The 20,276-nt window shown below is 60.3% G+C and overlaps 4 protein-coding genes across 7 annotated transcripts; 1 reads left to right on the forward strand and 3 right to left on the reverse strand.

The window, feature by feature from the left end:
• Positions 1-58: 58 nt before the first annotated feature.
• RIC8A (RIC8 guanine nucleotide exchange factor A) lies at positions 59-5,654 on the reverse strand. 3 transcript variants are annotated; one of them, XM_027090573.1, is made up of 10 exons: positions 5,447-5,647; positions 5,122-5,169; positions 4,445-5,035; positions 3,863-3,954; positions 3,241-3,391; positions 2,290-2,385; positions 2,060-2,204; positions 1,840-1,984; positions 1,301-1,420; positions 59-899 (listed from the first exon to the last, which is right to left on the reverse strand). In XM_027090573.1, the coding sequence occupies exons 1-10, from the start codon at positions 5,528-5,530 to the stop codon at positions 779-781; spliced, it is 1,593 nt and encodes a 530-aa protein (XP_026946374.1). In that variant the 5' UTR covers positions 5,531-5,647; the 3' UTR covers positions 59-778. The 3 variants fall into 3 exon arrangements, with proteins under 3 accessions (XP_026946374.1, XP_026946377.1, XP_026946375.1); XM_027090576.1 differs by having other exon boundaries at positions 4,445-4,624; positions 5,447-5,642; XM_027090574.1 differs by lacking the exon at positions 2,290-2,385 and having other exon boundaries at positions 5,447-5,654.
• A 210-nt stretch (positions 5,655-5,864) lies between these two features.
• BET1L (Bet1 golgi vesicular membrane trafficking protein like) lies at positions 5,865-12,778 on the forward strand. 2 transcript variants are annotated; one of them, XM_027089842.1, is made up of 4 exons: positions 5,865-6,479; positions 8,655-8,746; positions 8,988-9,044; positions 9,171-12,778. In XM_027089842.1, exons 1-4 carry the CDS (start codon positions 6,449-6,451, stop codon positions 9,336-9,338), a joined length of 348 nt encoding a protein of 115 aa, XP_026945643.1. In that variant the 5' UTR covers positions 5,865-6,448; the 3' UTR covers positions 9,339-12,778. The 2 variants fall into 2 exon arrangements, with proteins under 2 accessions (XP_026945643.1, XP_026945644.1); XM_027089843.1 differs by having other exon boundaries at positions 5,867-7,448.
• A 91-nt stretch (positions 12,779-12,869) lies between these two features.
• On the reverse strand, positions 12,870-16,136 carry CIMAP1A (ciliary microtubule associated protein 1A). Its single transcript, XM_027089846.1, has 6 exons — positions 15,621-16,136; positions 15,250-15,450; positions 14,668-14,769; positions 14,403-14,524; positions 13,437-13,577; positions 12,870-13,114 (listed from the first exon to the last, which is right to left on the reverse strand). The coding sequence occupies exons 1-6, from the start codon at positions 15,727-15,729 to the stop codon at positions 13,025-13,027; spliced, it is 765 nt and encodes a 254-aa protein (XP_026945647.1). The 5' UTR covers positions 15,730-16,136; the 3' UTR covers positions 12,870-13,024.
• Positions 16,137-17,835: 1,699 nt separating this feature from the next.
• SCGB1C1 (secretoglobin family 1C member 1) lies at positions 17,836-18,153 on the reverse strand. Its single transcript, XM_027089845.1, has one exon. The coding sequence runs from the start codon at positions 18,022-18,024 to the stop codon at positions 17,842-17,844; it is 183 nt and encodes a 60-aa protein (XP_026945646.1). The 5' UTR covers positions 18,025-18,153; the 3' UTR covers positions 17,836-17,841.
• Between the last annotated feature and the right edge of the window lie 2,123 nt (positions 18,154-20,276).

The raw sequence follows: 20,276 nt of genomic DNA on the forward strand, positions 1-20,276 counted from the left end.
ACAAGACACGCATACGCACCTGGGAAAAGTGCTGAATTGTAAGAAAAACATGATTCTATTTCTGCTTAACGTGCCTTTACTTGGTATCTTACACATGTATTCACACACAAACATCCCTGCCTGGAACTCTTTATTCCAGAATAATGTTTCTGTGAAGCTCTGTGGTGCATGACAGAAATCTAGACTTATGGTTTCAGGAGAGACATTTTCCTTCATGTATTTATGGTTGAAACCAGTGGGAAGGATTGAGACCCAACTGTCACAACCAGAGAACTTGGGCACTGAGCCAGGACCGAGAATGCAAGAGGCTGCCAGCCGTGCACTCAGTGGGGACAAAAACAGCAGATCCTACCTTGTGTGTTTCTGGCATTAGCATATAAAGTTCCAGCAGGTTCTTTCCCCTGTGAAATGTGGTGCTTGCCCAACACCAGCTCTGGGCCTGCATGCCAGCTGTGGATGTGCTGTGTCTCACTCAGCCCCCGCCCTCCCAAACCCATGTACATTTCTGCCTTCAGTTAAGCCCTGCCCTCAGGCACACATAAAAGAAACCACTTCATTTGCGGAAAGCAAGGCTGAGTTCCCAGAGTTCATAGGACAAGACCCTCGCAGCCCTAAAGAGAAGAAAATGGACCAAAGGCAAATCACGAATAGAAGTGTGGGAGTAAAGAGAAAAGGGTCTCCGAGTTGGAGGGAGGGATGTGGCTTCCCCAGGTCCTGGCCCCCAGGACTCCTCTGGAAGCAGCACCAGTTCTGAAGGGCAGCGGAAGAGCAGCCGTTCTCAGTCAGGGTCCGAGTCAGGGTCCGAGGAGAGCTGTCCCTCCATGGTCTCGCACATGGCATCCTGCAGGGATGTGAGCTGACCCCGGGGACTCATCCCCATGGGCTGGATGACTCTGTGCCTGAGGGGAAAAGGCATGGAAGGGAAGGGCAGGGGTCCTGCTCACCCCTGGCTGCGACCTTCTGTTCCACCAAGCTGCTCCTGTTTACTGGGGAAGCCTGGGTGGGAACTGTTTCAGTCAGGCCTAAATCCTAACTGCTACCTAAGCTCTGAGACCTTAGGCAGTGTCTTAATTTCTCTGGGCCTCAGTTTTCATCAACTGTAAAGATGGACCTAATACTGATCTCAGCCCTAACCCCTGGCTAGAGAATTTCCTCCAAGACAGGTGATTTCAAACATTAGTAACGCAGCCCCTGCCAGAACCTAACCCCCACTCTGATCCCACTTCCTGCGGCTCGCAAGACAGGACGTGGGTCCTTCTCCTTTGTCCCAGCGCTGGGCCCCTCCTGCCAGGCCACATACCTGGAGAGCTTGTCAAACATGTTCACCAGCTTCATGGCCTCATGCTCTTTCTGCTCCTCTGTCATGCCCTCCATGGGGTTGGGAGGCTTTTCCTCTACCCTTCCAGTCACTGGGTTTATGCTGTTTCACAAGAGAGGGAGCATGGGGAACGTATCAGTGACTTTGCAGGACAAAAGAAGGCTGTGTAGGGTGAGTGGAGTTCCTTATCTTCCTGCTTGGGCTTGTAATGGCAAGAAACCCATTTTCCTGGGTGCGGGGAAGGCAAGGCAACTGCAGAAAAGCCCTCCCTCCTGGAGCAGCAGGTAACCAGCTCCTGCCGTCTGGACCACCTGGTCCCCGGCACTACTCGGCCCCCTTCAGCCGGTGTTCTCAACAAAACACCCTGATGTCAGAATACGTGTCACTTGGGAACAGCAGCCTGATTCTATAAGGTTTTACCTGCTGGTCACCCTGTCTTGCCCACCCTACGGGCCCAAATGGGTGTGGGAATAGGAATGGGGGCCGAGTGAGGGCAGCCCGAGGATGTGGGGGGCACACACCTGGCCTTGGCTTCCTTGTACTCGTCTGTGTCCGTGTCCTCGTCCTCCGAGTACTGGCCCTCAGGCCGGCCCCCTGCCATGAGGCCCCTAGCAGCCAGGAGGCCGGCAGCATTCCCGTAGCCTGTGTACTTGATGAATCGGGGCACTGAAGGGCAGGGCACAGGTCAGTGTGCAAACGTGGCTGGGGAGGGGCAGGCGAGGGGCTGGCCCCCCGACTCACCGCTTTCAGAGCACAGGACAAACAGGAACTCGGCTGCCACCCTCTTCACGTCGGTGTCCAGGTGCGTCATGAGGCGAACCAGCTTGTTCCGCAACAGCTCCCCCACCTCGGGCCGGGTCCTCACATCCCGCAACGGGGGCAGCACCTGGGGATGTAGTTGTCCCTGAGCCCAGGCCTGGAACGACCAGGGTCTCTGACCAGGGCCTGACCGCGGCCCCTCTGCCCCGTACCTGGGCCTTCAGGAACTTCCTGGCAGGGCGGTGCATGCGGGCACACTCCGTCAGCACGCTCAGCACGGGAGCCACACTCTCCTTCAGCCTGTGCGTCTGCAGAGAAGCCTCTGTCACTGGACTGCGCCCATCTGACTCGAGGCCAGGGGAGCTAGGCACATGCACCAGATGGTCCTGGCAGGAGGCGTTCGGGACGAGGCCCCGCCACAGGGGCCCCAGCTGAGGGGCTAAGAGAGGGCAGTGGGTGTCTGTGTGAGCTTCGAAAAGGACAGGCATGGACCCTAACTCAGGGCCGTTTGCATGCCCTGCAACTTGAGGCAAATCACTCAACTGCTTTGAGTCTCACTTCCCTCCCTTTACACCACAATGGTGGGGAAAACAGTGTCCCAAGCTGTTAGCACACCGCCAAAACACAAACCAGCTCCCAGGGCACGCAGGCAACGTGGATTCCCCGGGGCCCTACCGAATCTCTTTGGCTTGCGTGATACATCTGCGAACGCCAGGGGGGCTAGTTAGAGCACTGGCTGGCCAATGCCCTGGGGTGCAGCCGCAGGAATCAGGGAGCCTCTGGCTTGAAGGCCCTATGGGTCCCCTTAGGGACGCCAAGGCACGGCCGATGCTCGTCACCAAGGGCTGCTTGTGCTCAGTGACACTTTGAGTTTAGGGTCACAAGCAGGGACTACGGGTGGGCGGGCTTCTCAGGGCCACTCAAAGACCCACAAGGAGATCTAAGAAAATGAGTCCTTTGCTAGATTCTGAAAACTTGTTTCTGTATACTTCTCAGGGAGAAGGGTCCAGCCTCCTGCGTGGCCGGACCGTGGAGGAGCTGGAGCGTCACCTGAATCACACTGGGGGGCTGATCTCCACCTCCCAGCGTGGACTACAAAAACGCAGCGACCACAGCTGCTCGGGAAAGCCTGGACCAGAGCCACAGCAGCTCCCCCTGCCCACCTGGTGCAGACGCTTCTCCAAGAAGCTGAGGAGAACACGAATCACATCCATGTTCACTCCCAGGAACTCCAAAGAGCCTTCGTGGGGTTCCAGGGTGAGAAGAACGTCCAGACATTTGAGGGGCAAGTTCCCCAGGAGGTTCACCGTGTGGCTGGGGACAGATGAAAGAGGCATTTGGTAAATCCAATCCCCGAGCCCAGGTACAACGCTTGCCACCACCTGCTGGGGCCACGATATGAACCAGCGTTGGGGGCCTGAGCAACAGCACGAGGTACCAGAGCTGAGGGGAACACTCCCTGCGAACGGCCGACCTAGTGCACATCTGGGTTGAAGCAACGCAGTCAAAAATCAGAACCTGCATATGCGTAGGTTAGCAACAATGGACGTGAACAAGCGTGCTGCCTTACAGATACCATACTGTCCGTGACGCTACCCAAAGTCCACTGGCACGTTCCTGTCCCCGGACTCACAGCTCTTGTCCTAGCTGTGTACTGTAAATGCCGGAGCTCCCCGGAAACACACTGACGTCCGTCTCACCCAGGTGAAAGAAGACTCTAGAGCTAGGAACCACCAGGGAGACCTGCGAGCAGAACGCCCCCCGCACGACAGGCACCACCCTCACCCGTGGAACTCCTCTGTGCGGTCTCCAGCAGCAGCAGCCATCACGCAGTGCCGCAGAAGGGTCCCCAGGTGCCGGTAAAGGGCAGTGTCTTCCTGACCAAAGAGAGAAAGATTCCTGTGAGAGAGAGCCCCGCTCGCCCCCATCGCTGCCAGCTGAGGTTCTACCGTCTGGCCCACCGCAAGCCCACGCGCGCTAATTACACACCTCTACTGTACACCTAGGTGCTGTCCTCTCCCACGCGACCTGAAGAGCACCCTCCTGACTAAGAACGTTGACGGATCCCTTTGGAGCTGCTCTGCGCTTTAGGTCCATGCTCACAGAGGCGTGGTGATGAGTCTCTCACAGCCTCCCCCCACCAAACAGCCCTCCTGCCAAGCTGCAAGAGCCAGTTATGCTCTCCACTGCCCTGAGAAAACTTCCTTGAGGGCCCTGTCCCGGATGGGCATCTCCCTGCCTTCTCTTGACAGGCTAAGAGTTCCTCCTGGTCTGACGTGGAGAAATTTGAAGGTACCTGGCAAAGCAGCACGTCCAAGAAACGTCCAAGTTGTCATACCCCACCCACAGGCTAAGATCAGCCCTCACCTCGTCCACTTCCCTCTTGATGGAGTCGAAGGTGATGTTGAAGAGCACTTTGAGGATCTCCATGGCTCGCTCAGTCTCCTGGGGAGGCAGGAGCTCAGGGGGCCTCTCTCCAGGGGTCATTCCCAGCGTCAGCTCCAGCGCTTCGGTCAGCAGGTGCACTCCCTGCAGTTCCTGAAACAGCTGCTGGCGCACATCGGCGCGAAGTGCCGTTAGCAAGAAGAGGAGGCGCAAGTCAAAGAACTGGACGTCGTGCGGGAAGCTGCTCTGGCGGTACAGCCCCACTCGCTCTGCGAGCCTCACCACTAGACCCGCCTCTGCCGCCAGCACCTGTGCCACGGGGCTGCTTAACACAAGGTTGCACAGGCACTTAAGGGACTCAAGCACAACGTCCATGTCCAGGGGTTCGGGGACCGAGCCCTGGGAGGCGGAGATGCCAGCATAGCAGGCAAGTGCCTGCAGGCTCCGGCGGCTGGTGAATGAGTCCAGGCAGCTGCGGTCCCTAGACAAGATGCGGATGCTCTGCAGCCAGATGATGCGGCGGGAAGGTGGCAGGCCCTGCTCCAGGACCGAGACCAGCAGCTCCGCCAGTCTCTGTGGGCAGGGAGAAGAGCGGTTCCACCAGGCTCCTCTACCTGGGCCACCCGTCCCTGCTCCTCTACCCTTCGTTGAGCACCCACCTTCCTGTCCTCCTGTTGGGCAGCATCAAACGTGAAACTCTGGCAGTTCTGCAGAGAGACCCAGAGGCTCAGAAGGCGCAGGCCCACCGCGGCAGAACCCGGGCTCCGTGGATAGGGACCTGAGGCCGCAGGCACCGCTCGGAACAGATGGCGCCCCAGCCCCACACACCAGCCCCCACAGCAACTCCTCAGAGACTTGGCGCTCCTCCCCGCCGCGTTCCCTTCCACCCTCAGCCCCTCGCCACGCTCACCACTCACGCCCCCGCCGCCGGCCACGCGTGCGGACCCCACCCGGCCTCACCTCCTCCCTAAACGTCCCGCTCACCTCCCGGTTGTATGCGCGAAGAGCCTCCATAACTACGTCCTCCTCCCCCGTCTCCACGGCATCCGCAACCGCCCGGGGCTCCATGGCGGGCCCGGGACCCGGCGCCGGGAAAGCGGGAAGCACCTCGCTTCACGGTTCCCGGCCTCCGTCTGCCTGCCCCGCCCAGGCTCGGCGCACCGGGGTGGCCACGACCGGGCTTGCGCGGCGCCGCGGGGCGGGGCCTGGGAGGCGCGCGGGGGAGGCCGGGACAGGGTGTGCGCGGCGGGGCGGGGCCTGGGAGGCGCGCGGGGGAGGTCGGGACGAGGCGTGCGCGGCGCCGCGGGGCGGGGCCTGGGAGGCGCGCGGGGGAGGTCGGGACGAGGTGTGCGCGGCGCCGCGGGGCGGGGCCTGGGAGGCGCGCGGGGAAGGCCGGGACAGGGTGTGCGCGGCGTAGTCTGGGCTGCGCGCGCCTTAAAGTGGCGAGCCCTGGAACAGCCCCCCTCTAGGACCCCGAAGGCTTTGCCGCCAAGTGAACTTGGGCCTCAAGATCCGACTCGGTGATCGTCCGACCTCTGGGCCCGAATCGCCCCTGAACCGAGCGGCGAGCCTCGCTTCTTGGGCCGGAATTCCCTGTAGGAGAGGACCTCAGCCCCCCACCCTTCCATCACACGAACACCAACACTCCTCTTGCTGCACAGAACGAATGAGATGTCCAGGAGAAAGCCGAGGTGGAAAGGATTTTGCAACCCCGGGACCACTTGGTTTCTAACCAGGCGTTTGAGTGCCTACTGCATGCGAGGAGCCGGGATGCGGGTGAACAGGACCCAAAGGTCCCTGCCTTCGTGCAGCTTATGTGCCAGAGGTGAAGACCAAGAAAAACGGGCAAACGAGACGACTTTAGGCATAGTGTTGTGATCGAATAAGAAAAGGGGCTTGATGGACTGCAGGGAGACCTGAAGAAGTGCCATTTTTGCTGAGACCGGTTGGTAAGAAGTGAACCAGGAAAGGATCTGAAAGAAGGTCATGGAAGGTAGAAGGAGTGACCAGTACAAAGGTGGGAATGGCCGTGGTGGGAGATAGAAACGTCATTGTTGTGGCTGAGAGAAAGGGGAGAGTGGGGAGGGGAGGTCAGGATGAAGGCAAAGCCTGGTCATGTGCGGTGACTTCCTTGCTGTTTAAGCAGGCACACCTGTTGGTCTGGCCTGGACTCAGTTTACTACTTGAAAAGCAGAGATGATAAAAGTTCCCATTTCAGTGGATTGTCAGGCGGACTAAATGACACACAGCAAATGCTCCATTACGTTGGGTGGTAACTTATAGTCCATCCACTGGGCAAGAAGGCTTTGTTGAGTATCTACTTTGTGTCAGGCCCCTTGTCAGTGCCCGGGTGCAAAGTCAAGAAGCACTGACTTCTACCGTCCCCACTCCCCTTACGCTCCCACTCCTCTTCCTGGTTTCTTGTTTTCTTCGGAGTGCTTCACCCCTGCGACTTCTGCACTGCTCGCTGGTTCCAGGCACTTTCTAGGCACTGATCTCCACTTTGTTCCGCCGGCAGTAACTGGAGCCGGCCTTCGCACCGAGTCCGCTTCTTAGCCGCACCGCAGCCGGGCGGGCCGGGTCGGGCCTCAGGACCCGGGCGCGGTCGCGGCGAGGAGCCTCTCTCGCCTGGGAAAGGGCCCGTGAGCTCTTCACAGTTAGGACCTGAAGCCGCCTTAGGCGGGAATGGCTGCGGGAGTGTTTGTCGGCACCCTAATTGACATTAAAGACACCAACCACCCAGGGGTCCCAAAAGCAAAGGGCTCGCCCCATCCCCAAGCCAAGCTGTGGAAGAAACGTCAGATCCTTCCCTTCCCACTGCCGCACCCCCGCGGCCTGGACCTCGGCCGGAAGTCGGAGGCCCTGAGGCGGAAGGGGCGGGACCGGAAGCCACTTCCCGCGAGTGTGCCACGTCAGAGGAGGTTGTGGCCGAGCCGGTGACGGATCCCCGGGTCGGAGCTGTACGGGATGGCGGACTGGGCTCGGGGTGAGTGCGGGAGAGCCGAGGCGGATGGCGGCGGGGCCCGCCGGCACCGACGCCGCTGCCCGCAGGAGCCGCCTTTGCCTGCCCCCCTTCCCGCTGGGTGGCCTCGTCCGGGAGACCCTCGGGGCGGGCGGCGACGGGGCAGGGCGGCCGGGCTGCAGCCAGCAGCACGGTGGAGGAGTCTCTGGGGCCCTGTGGGCGCTCCTGCCCAGCTGCTCCGTGAAGCTGCTGGGTCCGGAGGCCCGCAGTCCCCACCCCTGCGAGATGGTTCTGTCCGGGACCTCGGCCGGGCCGCCTGGTCGACGGGTCCCGGAGGCTAGCCCCCTCGGAGTGGGGGCTGCGCGTGATGAGAGGGCCCAAGCAGGCCGCGTACGGACTCGGGCTCAGGGTGCCCCACTTGCCCCCTGGGAGCCCCTCTTCTCATTTGCCAAGTGGAATGCTGTTGCTTGTTTCGCTGGGCTGTTGTGACCTTTAAGGAATTAATGGATACAAGGAGTTGGTAGAACGCTAACGCCTCTAATTTTGGGGTCTGTACACATTCGTGGTTCTTAGGGCTGTGCTCCTATTAGATGAGTCTCATTGAGGTTTCTGGGCCAAGGCAGATATGCACTCTGAACTTTGGGGGAGGCAGTTGTCACCCACCCGATAGGATGGTAATTTTAAATCACCAAGCCCAGCCCCTGTCGTGGGCCAGGTCTCAGCAAACACCATGCTCTGGGTGTCATACAAGGCCCTGTGTGGGGTGCAGAAGTGAGCAGACCTAGGCCCTGCTCTTGGGATCAGTCTCAACCTTTGTTACTAAGGCTTTCCTAAGGCTTTACCAGAGTTCACTGGTTTTCTCTGAGAACAGGTTCTGTGTACGTCGCTGGTGATATCCATGGAGGGATGGTACAGGTTCTGTCACAGAGTGTCAGAAAGTGCTGGTTGGACTGAGCTCTTTGGAGGTGCCTACGCATCCCAGCCTGGATGAGTACACAGGACGTGTGCTCACGCACACTTGTTTATACAGTCTGTCTTGTGTGTGGAGTCCACGTGTTGGATCCTGGGTTAGGGCGGGACCTGCTCAGTAGACTCAGGAGGGCCCAGTACCTCCGGACACCCGACTGGGCCAGATGGGATTGGAGTGAGAGCCCTGAGGCCACAAAGGGCTGAGGTGCAGGGGATGCTCGTGGGCGGATGCATGCCCTCAACCTCTGTCTTTACTTGCAGCTCAGAGCCCCGGCGCTGTGGAGGAGATTCTGGACCGGGAGAACAAGCGGATGGCTGACAGCCTGGCCTCCAAGGTCACCAGGCTCAAATCGGTCAGTGGTGGTCCTCTCCTTTTGCCTCCACCTAGCATCCTGGAGGGGGTATCGGAGGGAGGGTGAAAACCTGGAAGGGTTTCAGGTAGTTCCATCATCCTTGTCCCGTCTGTGGCACACTCACTTGTGTGCGGCCCAGGTGGCATTTGGATCTCCTGACCGCTGCTGGTCTTGCTGGGGGTCAGGTGCTGTCCACTGTGTTTGTCCTGGTCTGACCCTGCCTCTTCTGTGTTCTGACCAGCTGGCCCTGGACATTGATAGGGACGTGGAAGACCAGAACCAGAGCCTGGGCGGCATGGTAAGGCCCGTGTTTTGCGAGTGTCACGGTCACCTCTGCTCCCCACCGCCTGCTGTGCAGCCCCCACATGTGTGTGTGTTGTGGGGTCACCGCCCCTGTGTGATGATGATGGGATTCCTTCCTCAGGACACAGATTTCACGAGTGTGACGGGCCTCCTCACGGGGAGCGTGAAGCGATTTTCCACAATGGCACGGTCTGGGCGAGACAACCGGAAGCTTCTGTGTGGTATGGCCGTGGGCCTGATCGTGGTCTTCTTCATCCTCTCCTACCTCCTGTCGAGGCCAAGGACGTGAGCCAATGGGAGCTGGCTTCTGCGGGTGCCTCGGGCAAGCATGGTCCGCCTCTGCCTGGCGTCCTGAGCCAGAGAACTTAACGACAAAATACTCCTTTGAAACGATGATTGTGGCTTAGGAATCTTGTTCCTGTGTGGCTGGGAGGCTCTGACGCAGTGAGCTTGTGTTAGCTGGTCCCACGTGTGCAAGGGGCCCATCTTCATGGGGTAGCCAAGGCCCACTTCCTCTGCCACCTTGGGTGCTAGCAGCCCCAGCAGAGTCAGGTCCAAGCAGAGCAGCTGGGAATCCTGGACACGGTCACCTGTGAACAGCAGCTCTTCCCCTGGCCCTCGAGTTTCTGAACATCTCCAGGCTCTTCTATGCTGTTCTTGTCTGGATAAGGCCACGTCTGGTATTTGAGATGCTTGGAGCTGACATAGGAAGGGGGTGTGGTGGTGAACCTCAAATCATCGCTGTCACCTTCAGCCGAGTGTTCTCAACCCAGAGATGGCAGTTGCTCCTGCCCAGAGCTGCTGGGCATCTGTGGACCAGTGGAAGTCAAGGGTCCTGCCGAGAGGCCTCTTCTTGCCTTCCAGTCCCACAGCTGAAGCCCGACCCTCAGGGAAGGGCAGGGGTTGTGGATGGAGTTGGGAACTGCAGCCTTCGGTGAAAGCATGGGGCTCACATTCTGGTGATCTCCTGGCCATGTATCCAGGTGCAGAAAGTGATACTTTCTCACGATTCAAGATCTACCCAGAGCACCAGAGATCTATTTCCAGGAGACCAGATCTCTGGAAACAAGTCTATCTGGCATTTCAGAGTCAGGCAGGGTGTGAGGAGGGACTTTCGTGGGTATAGACAGGAGGCTTCCAAGTAAGGACTCTTCATAGGACCTAGAGGTTAGTTTCTGAGGGTCAGCGGGCAGTTTCCACCAAGCCTGGCCCTTCCACTGTGGTGTTTGCCCATCTCTCCCTGGGCCCTCAGCGCCCACTCGGTCAGTCCCCTGCTCACTCGAACCTCGAACTGAACCACAGGCCGAGCCAGACTAGTGGCTTCTTACCCCACTGAGACCTCAGTATCCTTGTCTTCACAAAAAACGCTTATAAGAAACGAGTCACCGGCTGTGTCCTTCCCTGCCCTTGTTCGACCTTCTGGTTTCCTAGTCAGCCCCCCTTACTCCCTGAGGGCTACTGGCTCACCGTCCGCCTCCCCGCACGCTCGTGCCACGCGCGGTCACGTGCGCCAGCCGCATCTGCTGCCCCACGTTGCTGGTGTCTGGCCCCGGGCACCGCGCCTCTGGTGCCGCTGCTGCGCCTCCCCTCGTCCTCCGCCCAGCAGGCTGGCTTCACCTCGCACGCTTGCCTTGGTGCCCTCTCTTCCGCTGTACCTGCGACCTGAGTGCGCCGTCCCGTCCAGTGTGTGCTTGTGTCTCCCCCGGTGAGACTGCCTTGCTTGTCTCCGTGTCTCTGGGGCTTGGCTGTTTCCCTGTCCTCCTGGACGTTCCTTCGCAGGTCTCTGGTCCTGCCTTGACCCCCAGCGCCCTGTGCGCTGCGGCTTTGGCTTCGCCTGCTTCTCATCTCACACTGAACCTTGTCGCGGGGCTTCGTCCTCTGGTCACCAAGCTCAACAGCTGCTGCCTGTGCAGTGTCTCCATCTGGTTGCCACAGGCCCTGCAGATACACCGAGACCTGAGCTCCGTGGCCCCCACCTTGTCTGGGCCTGCTAACCTTGCTTCCTGAGAACGTGGCTCAGCCATGGCAGCCTTCCCCCCGCAGATGCTTTTATGTGGTGTGCCCCCTTGTCTTGCCAAGGCAGACCAGGAATTTAGGGTTTGCCTTCAGGGTGGCACACCGGCTGCTGTGTTCTCTCCTCAGGTCTCCGTCTGTGCCTCCCCACCTCTCCACCTCCACGGCTCTTTGCAGCCCTTCCACCTATTTGGGGGTCTGGGTTCTAGTTTCTTTCTGGTTTACTTTCTTGCTTCCTACTCTCATTGTGTTAGGTGAATTCCTGAAGGGAGCAGGGCACCCCTGCTGCCGCTGTGTCGGCAGGGTTTCCTGTGGGGCCTTCCCTGCTCAGCCGTGTACAGTGAGCACCTAATCCTGTGGGTAAGTGGGGTTTGCCGAGGTTGATCCCGGAGACCATAAAACAGAAGGACTTGGAGCCTCCCTCTGTGCCAGGTGAGGATGAACTGCCAGGTTCTATCCCATAATTCACGGACAACACATTTAGCAATAAAAATTTGGAATAAAAAGCTTTGTGATGAAGTAAACCCCATAGCCTTTGGTGTTTTCATTTCCTTGGGGGCTTCAGATAGCTTGGTCTGGAACTGACTCTGCTCCATAAACTGGCCGTGGGCACCAATGGTCTGGACTCTGCTGCTTTCCTTCTCCTGGGTCCCTTCTCCCCTCCTCACTCATCCCCTCAGGCGGGCAGACGTGAGCTTGCCACTTCCTGTTGCTGGACCTTCCTTTGCGCAAGTTTCTGTGACTCAGATGATAGCATTACCTCTTCAGGATTAAAGGGATGCAGGTGAGGTGTTTAGAACAAGTAGCCTGACACGGATACAGCTGAGTGAGGGTCAGCAGCTGTACCATGCTTGGTGCAGCTGCAGTCCACAGTCCCACGGGGGTGACAGGGCTGCCTGCCCAGGGCTAGGGTGAAGGTTAGACTTCATTCCTCAAGGCTGGCCTTGGACTCCAGGGCATCCTCTGGAAATGCCCCTCTTCATCACAGCTCAGACACCCCCTTCCCTGCACAGATCTTATGCTTCCCGTATTATCTTTGATGTTTAACAGATCACCTTCAAATGTAGTCACTTAAAGTTGCAGTAATACTTTATGTCTCATGGTTACTGCTGGAGTTTGAGACAGGCAGAGCGGAGATAGTTGCCTCTGTGATGTTAAGGTCTCCGTTTGGAGACAAGAGACTGGCACTGCCACTTGCTGAAGGCTCACACATGTCTATAGGTCATTGCTGGTGTGAGCTGGGGGCCCAGCTGGGTTCACTGTGTTGCCATGTGTTGAGCTTCCTTACAACATGGTGGCTGGTGTGACAGTGAGCAAAGAGAAGAGGGACGTCCAGGCAGAAGCTGTTTTCTTTGCATGGCCTGGCTTCAGAAGTCACGTAGCATCACTTTATTCAGGACGGTCACAGGCTCTAGATTCCAGGGGAGGGACACAGACCCCATCTCAGCAGGGGAGAGGCAGTCACACAGGGAGAGGACCACACGGGAAGGGACGAATGCAGGTGTGACCGTCTTTGGAGGATACAGCAAGGTGCGGAGGGCAGCGCTCAAGGCAGAATCAGAAGGGCAGGCATAGCAGCGTCTGATGCTCCTGAGCCCTCCTCTCTGCTCAGACCCCAGGCCCTGGAAGCTAGGGTGGGACCTGACATGGGCTGGCATGATCGCCCGTGGGGGCCCCTTTCTGGAAAATGTTAATCCTCCCTCAAGGCAAACCATCGCTAACGGAATCCGTGATTTATTGTATATCTGGGCACAGCAGGAAACACGTTTAGCAAATGGGAAAGCATAGAAAAAACAGCTGGTCACGACTGTCCGAGCAAGCATGCTCTGCCCTGCAGGGCCAGGCCGGCTGCAGCCCAGCTGGTAGAGGAGCCGCCCAAAGCCCTCAGCTCAGGGAATCTGTTGTTGGGGGGACATGATGTGCAGAGGCTTAGTTAGCGTGACGGGTGGGGCGGGGCCAGGGCTAGTCCACGTCCACGACCAGGGGTGTCATGTAGTCAGAATGCTTGATGCCAAAGGTGACGATCGGGGCGCGGGGCTTGGTCACTGTCACCTGGGAGAGGAGAGGCTGTGAGGGGCCGGCACCCCTGCCCCCACCCTGCAGGCTCTGCCCTCACTGGGGCTGGGGCTGCTGTACCCCCTAAACCGCCGGCCAAGGTGACCAGCAGGAAGCCCCTCTCAGAGCCTGGTGTGTGGTGACACTCGGCAGCGCTCACCGTCACCAGTGTTTGGGGACACTGGGGACCCAGAGCCTGCCGGCTGGGGAAGGCTGGTGCTGGAACGCACAGTGTTCTGATGGTGCCTGGCCCCCGTGACCCTTGTAGGCTTACAGACCCGTCCCCACCCCACCCCTCCGGGCAGTGCTCTTGCCAGACCTTCTCAGGGCTGTGGGCTCCTGGTCCTGGCTTGTGGGTCTTGTCCCCCGGGGGCTCCACTCGGGCAGCCATGGTGTACTGTGGAGCCTTGAACTTGGTCACCTGGACATCGGTCTGGCGGTAGGCTGCGGGACCTGGGGTCTGGGAGGTGAAAGAGGCTCACACAGGCTCGGCCTGCCAGGGCGTGTGACCCCAGAGGGCAGGGGCTGGCATCAGACACTGGGTTTCAGGCCCCAAGTCACTGTGTGTCAGGGGACTCTTCTGTCTCCAAACGATGGCCACACCATGTGACAGTACCCTAGTGCTGTGGGGCCCTTCTCTGTTTGGGATGTCACCTTCCCTTCAGCCTGGCCGTGGCAATGACACCCCAGTCTGTGCCAGCCCCAGACTTGTCCCTTCCATGAGTGTGTGTGAGAGAGGACTCTTCCTAGTTGCGGACTCAAGGGCCTTGGGCTGGTGAGGTCAGCGGTGCTGTGATGCCACCTTGCCAGTCTCCCCAGGCTCCCCAAGCTCCCGGGTACACAAGCACCTCAGGGCCTTTGCACTGGCTGTTTCTGCAGCCAGAACCCTCCTCCCCCAAGTATGTCACAGCTTATTTTTCTCCTCTTCTCAGCTTCTTCCTGCATGCCACCGTGTCTCACACTGCTCCTCGCCCCTCAGGCGGCACCCCACTCAGGCAGCACCCACACACTGGGTGTTGAGGTGTTCGTCTCTCCCCAGCACCATCGGTCTCCATGCCGAGCCTCGGCCTCTTCGTCCTCCTCCACTGTCTGCCCCTCCTCACCTCTGGGATGTAAACCCGTGGGGGTGGGGACAGACGTGTGGCAGGCTCCAAGAGGATGAAGGAGCTGAGGGGCTTCGGGAGGTTGGGGGTCAGGCTGGTGGGTCCTAGGTTCTGGGGGAAGGGGCCCGAGGGCCGTCTCTCTAGGGGTAAGCAGTGCTCTGCCCGAGCCGGGTGACCCTTGCCTTGTGCAGGTCGTCGCTGAAGCTGCCCAGCTTGCTGCGGCCCTTGATGGAGAAGGCGGGCTGGGAGGCCTTGCCGACAGTGTGGGGCCCCATCACCACGGGCAGCATGTAGGCAGCGGGGCCTGTCGGGGGCACAAGTGCCGAGTCTCAGGCTGGACGGAATCCTGTGCCCGGAGTCTCCACCCCCATCAGGCCAGACCCCTTCACCCGCCCTGCCCGGGATCCTCGACCCGGTCAGCCATGGGCCATCGGGGCTGTGGCGGACCTGGGGTGCTGTCCACTCGGAAGGTCTTGGTTCGGGCAGAAATGGAGTGGCTGGGCGCCGAGTCGAACACATGCTTGGTAGATTTCTCTGGAAAGTAGTGGCCTGAGGGTGGGGGGAGGAATGGTGTGGGTGCTGGGACGGGGAGGACCATCCAGCAGATGCAAACAGGTGCCCGGCCCTGCTCGGGCGGTTCTAGGAAGACCTGCGACGTCGCAGGCCTGGGGCCTCTGGGCCCCAGTGAGTGGCGACCGGGATTGTGCACGGGTGTCCACGATGGAAATGCTGGCTGCAGGGGCTGGGGGGAGGCAGGGGCTGCTTTGAGAAGGAGGGCGAGTCTGACTTGGGCCTGGTGCGGTGACTTTGGCCAAGGAAGGCCCAGGTCAGAGTAGGGCACTAGGGTCTCAGAGGCTGCAGTGGTGTCACGGCTCCACCTCCAGGCCTGATGGTATCCCTTCATGAGGAGAAAGGTGGGTCAGGAGGGTGAGGATGGCTGTACCCCTCACACCCTGGCCCTGCCAGGCCTGCAGTGGCCACCAGCAGGGTTGGGCGGGGCGGGGCTGGGGCTGGGCCAGAGTCCGTCACCAGGGCCGGGGGTCAGCGTGGTCTTAGTGCAGTAGCGCCCCAGGATGGAGTAGGCGGGGCCGATGTCCTTGCCAGTCCTCAGTATCTTGGGGTTCACGCTGTAGCGGGGCCCCGGGGAGCAGTTCTCTGCCAGGAGAATGGGGGCCCCGTGGAAGCTGTAGGCCGGTGCACGCAGCTTGTCAGGCGTGTGCTTCACGAAGCCTGTGGGGCAGGGGCTCTGAGCAGCTTGGAGCCAGACCCTGCCCTTCTCCCCCAGACCCCCCATTGACCCCAGAGGGGTTGATGGGCTGGGAGTCAGGGATGAGCCCTGGCCATCCCCGGGCTCCCCGCAGACCTGGCTCCTGCCCCCTCCCAGGCTCCCAAGCGCTTACCTGTGGTGGGTGGAATCAGGTACTTGGGTCCGGGGCTGCTGTAGAGGGCCATGATGGGTCCCCGGGGGCGATGGGGCCTCCAGGTGCCCACCCATACCTCCTCCGCCATGCCTGGCTCTGTCCACGGATGGAAGAGTGACAAGGTGCTAGGAGGCCTGGGCCCTCCACCCCCATCACTGCCTCTGCCCCCACTGAGGGGCAGAACTGTAGGCCACAGCCTCCTCAGTGGGGTCTTGAGTTGAGGCCCAGACTTCAGAGCAGTGGGAGATTCTGCCGCAGCAACCCGTCCCCCCGCAAGGGGAGGAGCCTCAGAGCCTCGTGGACAAGCCCATGTCTCTTTCAGCGCTCACGGGCCACCCCACAGTGGCTCTGAGGGGGTCTGCGCAGGTGCTTCCTGCTCAGAGGACCCTGGACGTGACTGGGCAAGGAGCAGTGGGCAAAGGTGGGGAACTTCTGGGGTGAGACTGTGCCGTGGGCTGAGCAGGGGTCTGCTCTGGAGGGGCCCTCACCTCCTTAGTCCAGGAGCAATGCTCAGAGCAACCTATGGACCGAGCCTTCTCAGAGGCAATCCCGTCGCACTGGCCTCGGTGCCAGGGAGTCCCAGAAAAGGAGCATGGCGTGGAAGGCCTCTCCCTCTCTCTCCTCTCCCCCTGGGGGCTTCGAGAACTGGGGAAGGGGCCCGGCCCCTGAGCTCTAGAATGTGGCTCTGTGGGGTGGTGGGTTCTAGATCACTGTCCGTGTGATGGAGACAATGGCCTCAGCCCGTGGAACCCGCCCCCCCGCCCATGCCTGGCTCGGGACCCGGGTCTTTGCTCCTTGTTGCAGGGTGCAGGCCAGAGGCGCAGAGGGCAGGAAGGGGACAACTAGGTCCTGGACTAGGACGGTGAGGCCATGGGACCCAGAGTCCGAGTGGCCGAGGAGTAAGGTCCTCAGGGGCAGAGCTGAACCTCCTCAGTCCTGCCCCCGGGAAGGACTGAGCTGGGGAAACTGAGGCACAAGAAGGCTCTGGCTGCTGGGGATGCTGGGATCCAGGGTGCAGTAGGGCTGCCCTGGTTTGGGGTGGGGGCAGGAGTTGGCATCGGAAGCTGCTGCTCTGCTGAGGGCCCTTTCCCTGACCCTGCTCTCCCTCCTGCATCACGCTGGCTGTGCCCGCCCGTCGGACCCTGAGCGTCCTCGTTAGCATGTCCTTCTTGGGGCTCCGGCTGGGGCTCCGTCTCTTTCCTTGGGTGACTTCTCAATCCCCTGGACCCGTGTCATGTGTATATTGTGCACACTTATTGTCTCAAAATGATAACCTTCAGATGCAGAGCGCCAGCACCCAGCCTCGTCCCTCAGCCCTGGCCACTTCCTCTCTCTGGGGCTCTTTGCCCTTCCCCGCTCTGAGCCCCTGCCCCCGACCTCTGCCTCCGCAGGCCTTCTTGTGTCCTGATGCCTCCCTGCGTCTACATGTCTCGCCCGTCTGTCTGTCTTGCTTTGTCCACCTGCCTACAAGGGCGTCTGCCTGGATTTCTGTTGGTGGGTCTGCCCTCTGTGTGGGGTTACTTATACGTGTGTGCTCCGCTCACATGATCCTATGTGTGAGCCTGTAGTTGTGTGCCTGAGGGTGGGGAGAGACGGGAGCCGGAGGCTGAGCTGCAGGAGGCTTTGTTGATTGGCTGGCTTGAGGATACATTCCTGCACAGGGAAGCGGAAGGGGCGTCGTCGTCATGGTCGCCTGTGCGGCTGGTCCTACGGCTGCTTGGAGCCCCGTCTGGGGTCCACTAGGCATCGTCCTGACTGCCCAGCACTTGCACCCGGGAGGCAGACACGTGTGGGCCAAGAGGCCTGGGGTTCCCGTGCCCGGTGATGAGTAACTAGAGAGCCATGGCTCCATCAGGCAAACAGGCCCAGGCCAGCCTCTGGGGGGACGGTGGGCTCTGGACATGGCAGCCGGTCCCCTTCCAGCAGCTGGGGAAGCGGGGTGTGCTCATGTGTGTTTGCATTTGTGTGTGTGTCAGGTGTGAGCGTGTGCGTATGCATGTATGTGCATGTAGGGGGAGGCTGAGGGCTGCTCTGCAGGCAATGAGGTCTGGGATGTCCACCCCTGCTGGCTGAGGCAGGTCAGGGTGTCTGTGGGGTGCTGGGGTACGGGGTTGCTGCACTGGGTGGGTGATGAGGGGCTATGGCATTTGGTGGAGGGCCTGAGGAGTAGGACTGTGGGTCCTGCTAGGGCTGCAGGCCTTTAGGGAGTGGGGTGCCCCCCTGGCCACGGTACCAGCAGCTTGACCAGCTCCGCCTTGTGCATGGGCTGCAGGCCATCTGTGCAGGACTTGAGCTTGGTTACCGCTGCCTTGGCATCTGTACTGACGTCGTACTTGCCCAGGGGCCCCTCACAGAGCTCCTCTGCAGATCCCACCAGCAGCATTTGCAGGAAGTCGATGAAAAACTCGTTGTTGTCCTCCCCCGTGGCCAGTCCTGTGTGGGGATGAGATGAGGCCAGGTCAGGACTCCTTCCAGCTCCACCCCCAGACCTCCCACCTCTAACCTCAGCGGTCTCCAGACCTTCCCCATCAATGTCCCCCTCACCTGCCCCAGATCTTCCTCCAAAACATCCCTCAGCTCCACCTGCCCGTAGACCCCTCCCGTCACCCTAACCTCAGCGGCCTCTTTCCGCTCTGGGTTTCCTAGCGTCACTGAGGAAGGAAAGCCAAGCCTCTGACTCAGTGGAATTTCCCCTCCGTGTGAGGTTGGCTGACCTGGAGCTTGAATCGGGGTCAGGGTCAGCCTGGGCTGGGCTGGGTTGGTGACATTGGGCTTGGTGGTGACACAGGGGCTGGGAGAGAGGTTGAGCTGGGCTGGGGTTGGGGTAGGGTTGCCTGGGGACTGGGGTCGCCAAGGGCAACAGGGTCATTGTCCACATCTGTGTTCTGTGATGGAGGTGGGTTGGGGTGCCTGGGAAGGTGGGCACCAATCACTGCGGGGCCCAGTGCCTGGATTTCTAGCTTCCCACGTTCCTGCCCATTTCCCCCGACACCAGCCCCCCGAATGTGCTGGAAGCACCTGTCAGCGCACAGACTCAGCACGGGTACCGAGCAAGGAGGGCGCCGCCCCCCTTCATGGCGGACGCGCAGGCTCCTCAGGAGCCGCCTGGGCCTGCTTTACGCCTCACAGGCACCTGTCCCGGGGGCGGGTCCGACCTGCCCGTCAGGACGCAGCCAGTGCGAGCAGCGGTGGGGCAGCCGAGGGTGTGTCCTCTCCCCCTGCCCAGCAGTGGTTGCCGAGCAGCAAGGGGCCCGGGGTGCTGTGTGAGGGGTGCTTGGCAAACGTTTGGGGTGAGTGCACAGAGGTAAGGGGGCGACGGGAGCCTGGTCAGCAAGGAAGGGTGGTGTGGCTGGGGACGCTGAGGGCCTCTGGCCTCGCTTGGCTTGCGGCTGAGAGTGGCAGGCTCTTGGGCTAGGCCCAGGCCTTTCTTTTGGGGTAGGAATCCCCCCTCCACTCAGCATGCTTTGTGGGCCAGCGCTGGGCTCTGATACCTGAGACAGCCTGGAGGTCTCCACTGGGGCAGGGGTGGGGGACTTCCTGGGGTCTGCAGATCTGGGCGGTAGGAGTTGGGCCCAGGGCCACAGGAGGCCCGAAGTGGGCAGCAGCCTCCAGGGGATGGAGGGTGGGCCTGAGAGTGACTGAGGGGCGAGGAGCTGGGCCGTCTCTGGGACCTGGTGGGATTACAGTCACTTGCAGGAAGTGAGGAGGGGCTGCAGTCTGACTCAGCTTCCTTCTGTGGTCATCCAGCCTGGGGAAGTCTAGGATCTGGGGGAGACAGTCCAGTGCTATGATGGAGAAAGGGGGCTGCAACACCTGGGCCCATGACTAGACGGCCCCTAGAGCAGTGCTGCAGTCTGGCCTTTACGCCGTGGGCCCTCTTCTCCTGTCCCATGCTGCCACCTGGTGGCCAATGGCATCCTGCAGGACAGGCCCACTCTCCACAGGGCTCCTGTGAGGATCCAGGGTTTCAGGCCCTACCTGGCCCCCAGGGGCTCCTCATTCAGTATTGACACCTCCAGATCAACCTTGTCCGGATTGGTTACCCTGCCTCTGCTTGTCACCCTGCCCCTCACTTGCCCCCAGCTGTCCCTGAGTCTGTCACAGACCACAGACCCTTGTCCTGTGTCCTCTGAGTACTCAGAGCCTCTCATCCACTTGAGTGTCTGTTTATAACAAATAGTCTGTAGCCCCCTTTGCTAACATGAAAGGAAATCCATGGGCGATATAACCTACTTCTGCTCACAATTCCAAGAATGTAGGAGAAATAACGTGTAATGAGGTCATCTGTAACAAAGCAATGTGGCTTCATGAGTGAGACTGCTTTCGGCAAATTTGAGCCCCTCCCCGTCCCCAAAGGCCCAGGGGGTTCTGGTCAGTGGGACAGGCCTTGCTCTGATTATGCTTTGATGGACCCACATCATCTTCTTTAACTTAGTGGTCCTCTGGCTGCTTGCTGGGCCACCTGGAGAGATGTTTAAAGGCGCTGTCCCTGGGCTGTGACATAGTCCAGACCCATGGAAGCAGGGTTCCGGGGGCAGGGCCTGGATATCTGCCCTTCTGAATCCCTCCGGCCCCAGTGGAGACCGCCCGCCCAGCATTTATTCCCCTTCCTCTGCACTTTTCTCCCAGTCTCCA

This window comes from Aethalodelphis obliquidens, unplaced genomic scaffold (genome assembly GCF_003676395.1).
Source record: "Aethalodelphis obliquidens isolate GAN/ISIS:26980383/991018 unplaced genomic scaffold, ASM367639v1 scaffold69, whole genome shotgun sequence".
Lineage (NCBI taxonomy): Eukaryota > Metazoa > Chordata > Mammalia > Artiodactyla > Delphinidae > Aethalodelphis > Aethalodelphis obliquidens.

Excerpts from the sequence above, each read along its gene's own strand:
- RIC8A (XM_027090573.1), bottom strand. The coding sequence starts at position 5,530 with ATGGAGCCCCGGGCGGTTGCGGATGCCGTGGAGACGGGGGAGGAGGAC. Across the intron at positions 5,170-5,446 it reads TTCGCGCATACAACCGGGAG|AACTGCCAGAGTTTCACGTT; the intron begins GTGAGCGGGACG and ends GTCTCTCTGCAG. Across the intron at positions 5,036-5,121 it reads CCCAACAGGAGGACAGGAAG|AGACTGGCGGAGCTGCTGGT; the intron begins GTGGGTGCTCAA and ends CCCTGCCCACAG.
- BET1L (XM_027089842.1), top strand. The coding sequence starts at position 6,449 with ATGGAAGGTAGAAGGAGTGACCAGTACAAAG. Across the intron at positions 6,480-8,654 it reads AAGGAGTGACCAGTACAAAG|CTCAGAGCCCCGGCGCTGTG; the intron begins GTGGGAATGGCC and ends CTTTACTTGCAG. Across the intron at positions 8,747-8,987 it reads AGGTCACCAGGCTCAAATCG|CTGGCCCTGGACATTGATAG; the intron begins GTCAGTGGTGGT and ends TGTTCTGACCAG.
- CIMAP1A (XM_027089846.1), bottom strand. The coding sequence starts at position 15,729 with ATGGCGGAGGAGGTATGGGTGGGCACCTGGAGGCCCCATCGCCCCCGG. Across the intron at positions 14,525-14,667 it reads CCGAGTGGACAGCACCCCAG|GCCCCGCTGCCTACATGCTG; the intron begins GTCCGCCACAGC and ends TGCCCCCGACAG. Across the intron at positions 13,578-14,402 it reads TCAGCGACGACCTGCACAAG|ACCCCAGGTCCCGCAGCCTA; the intron begins GCAAGGGTCACC and ends TTCACCTCCCAG.
- SCGB1C1 (XM_027089845.1), bottom strand. The coding sequence starts at position 18,024 with ATGCTGCTGGTGGGATCTGCAGAGGAGCTCTGTGAGGGGCCCCTGGGC.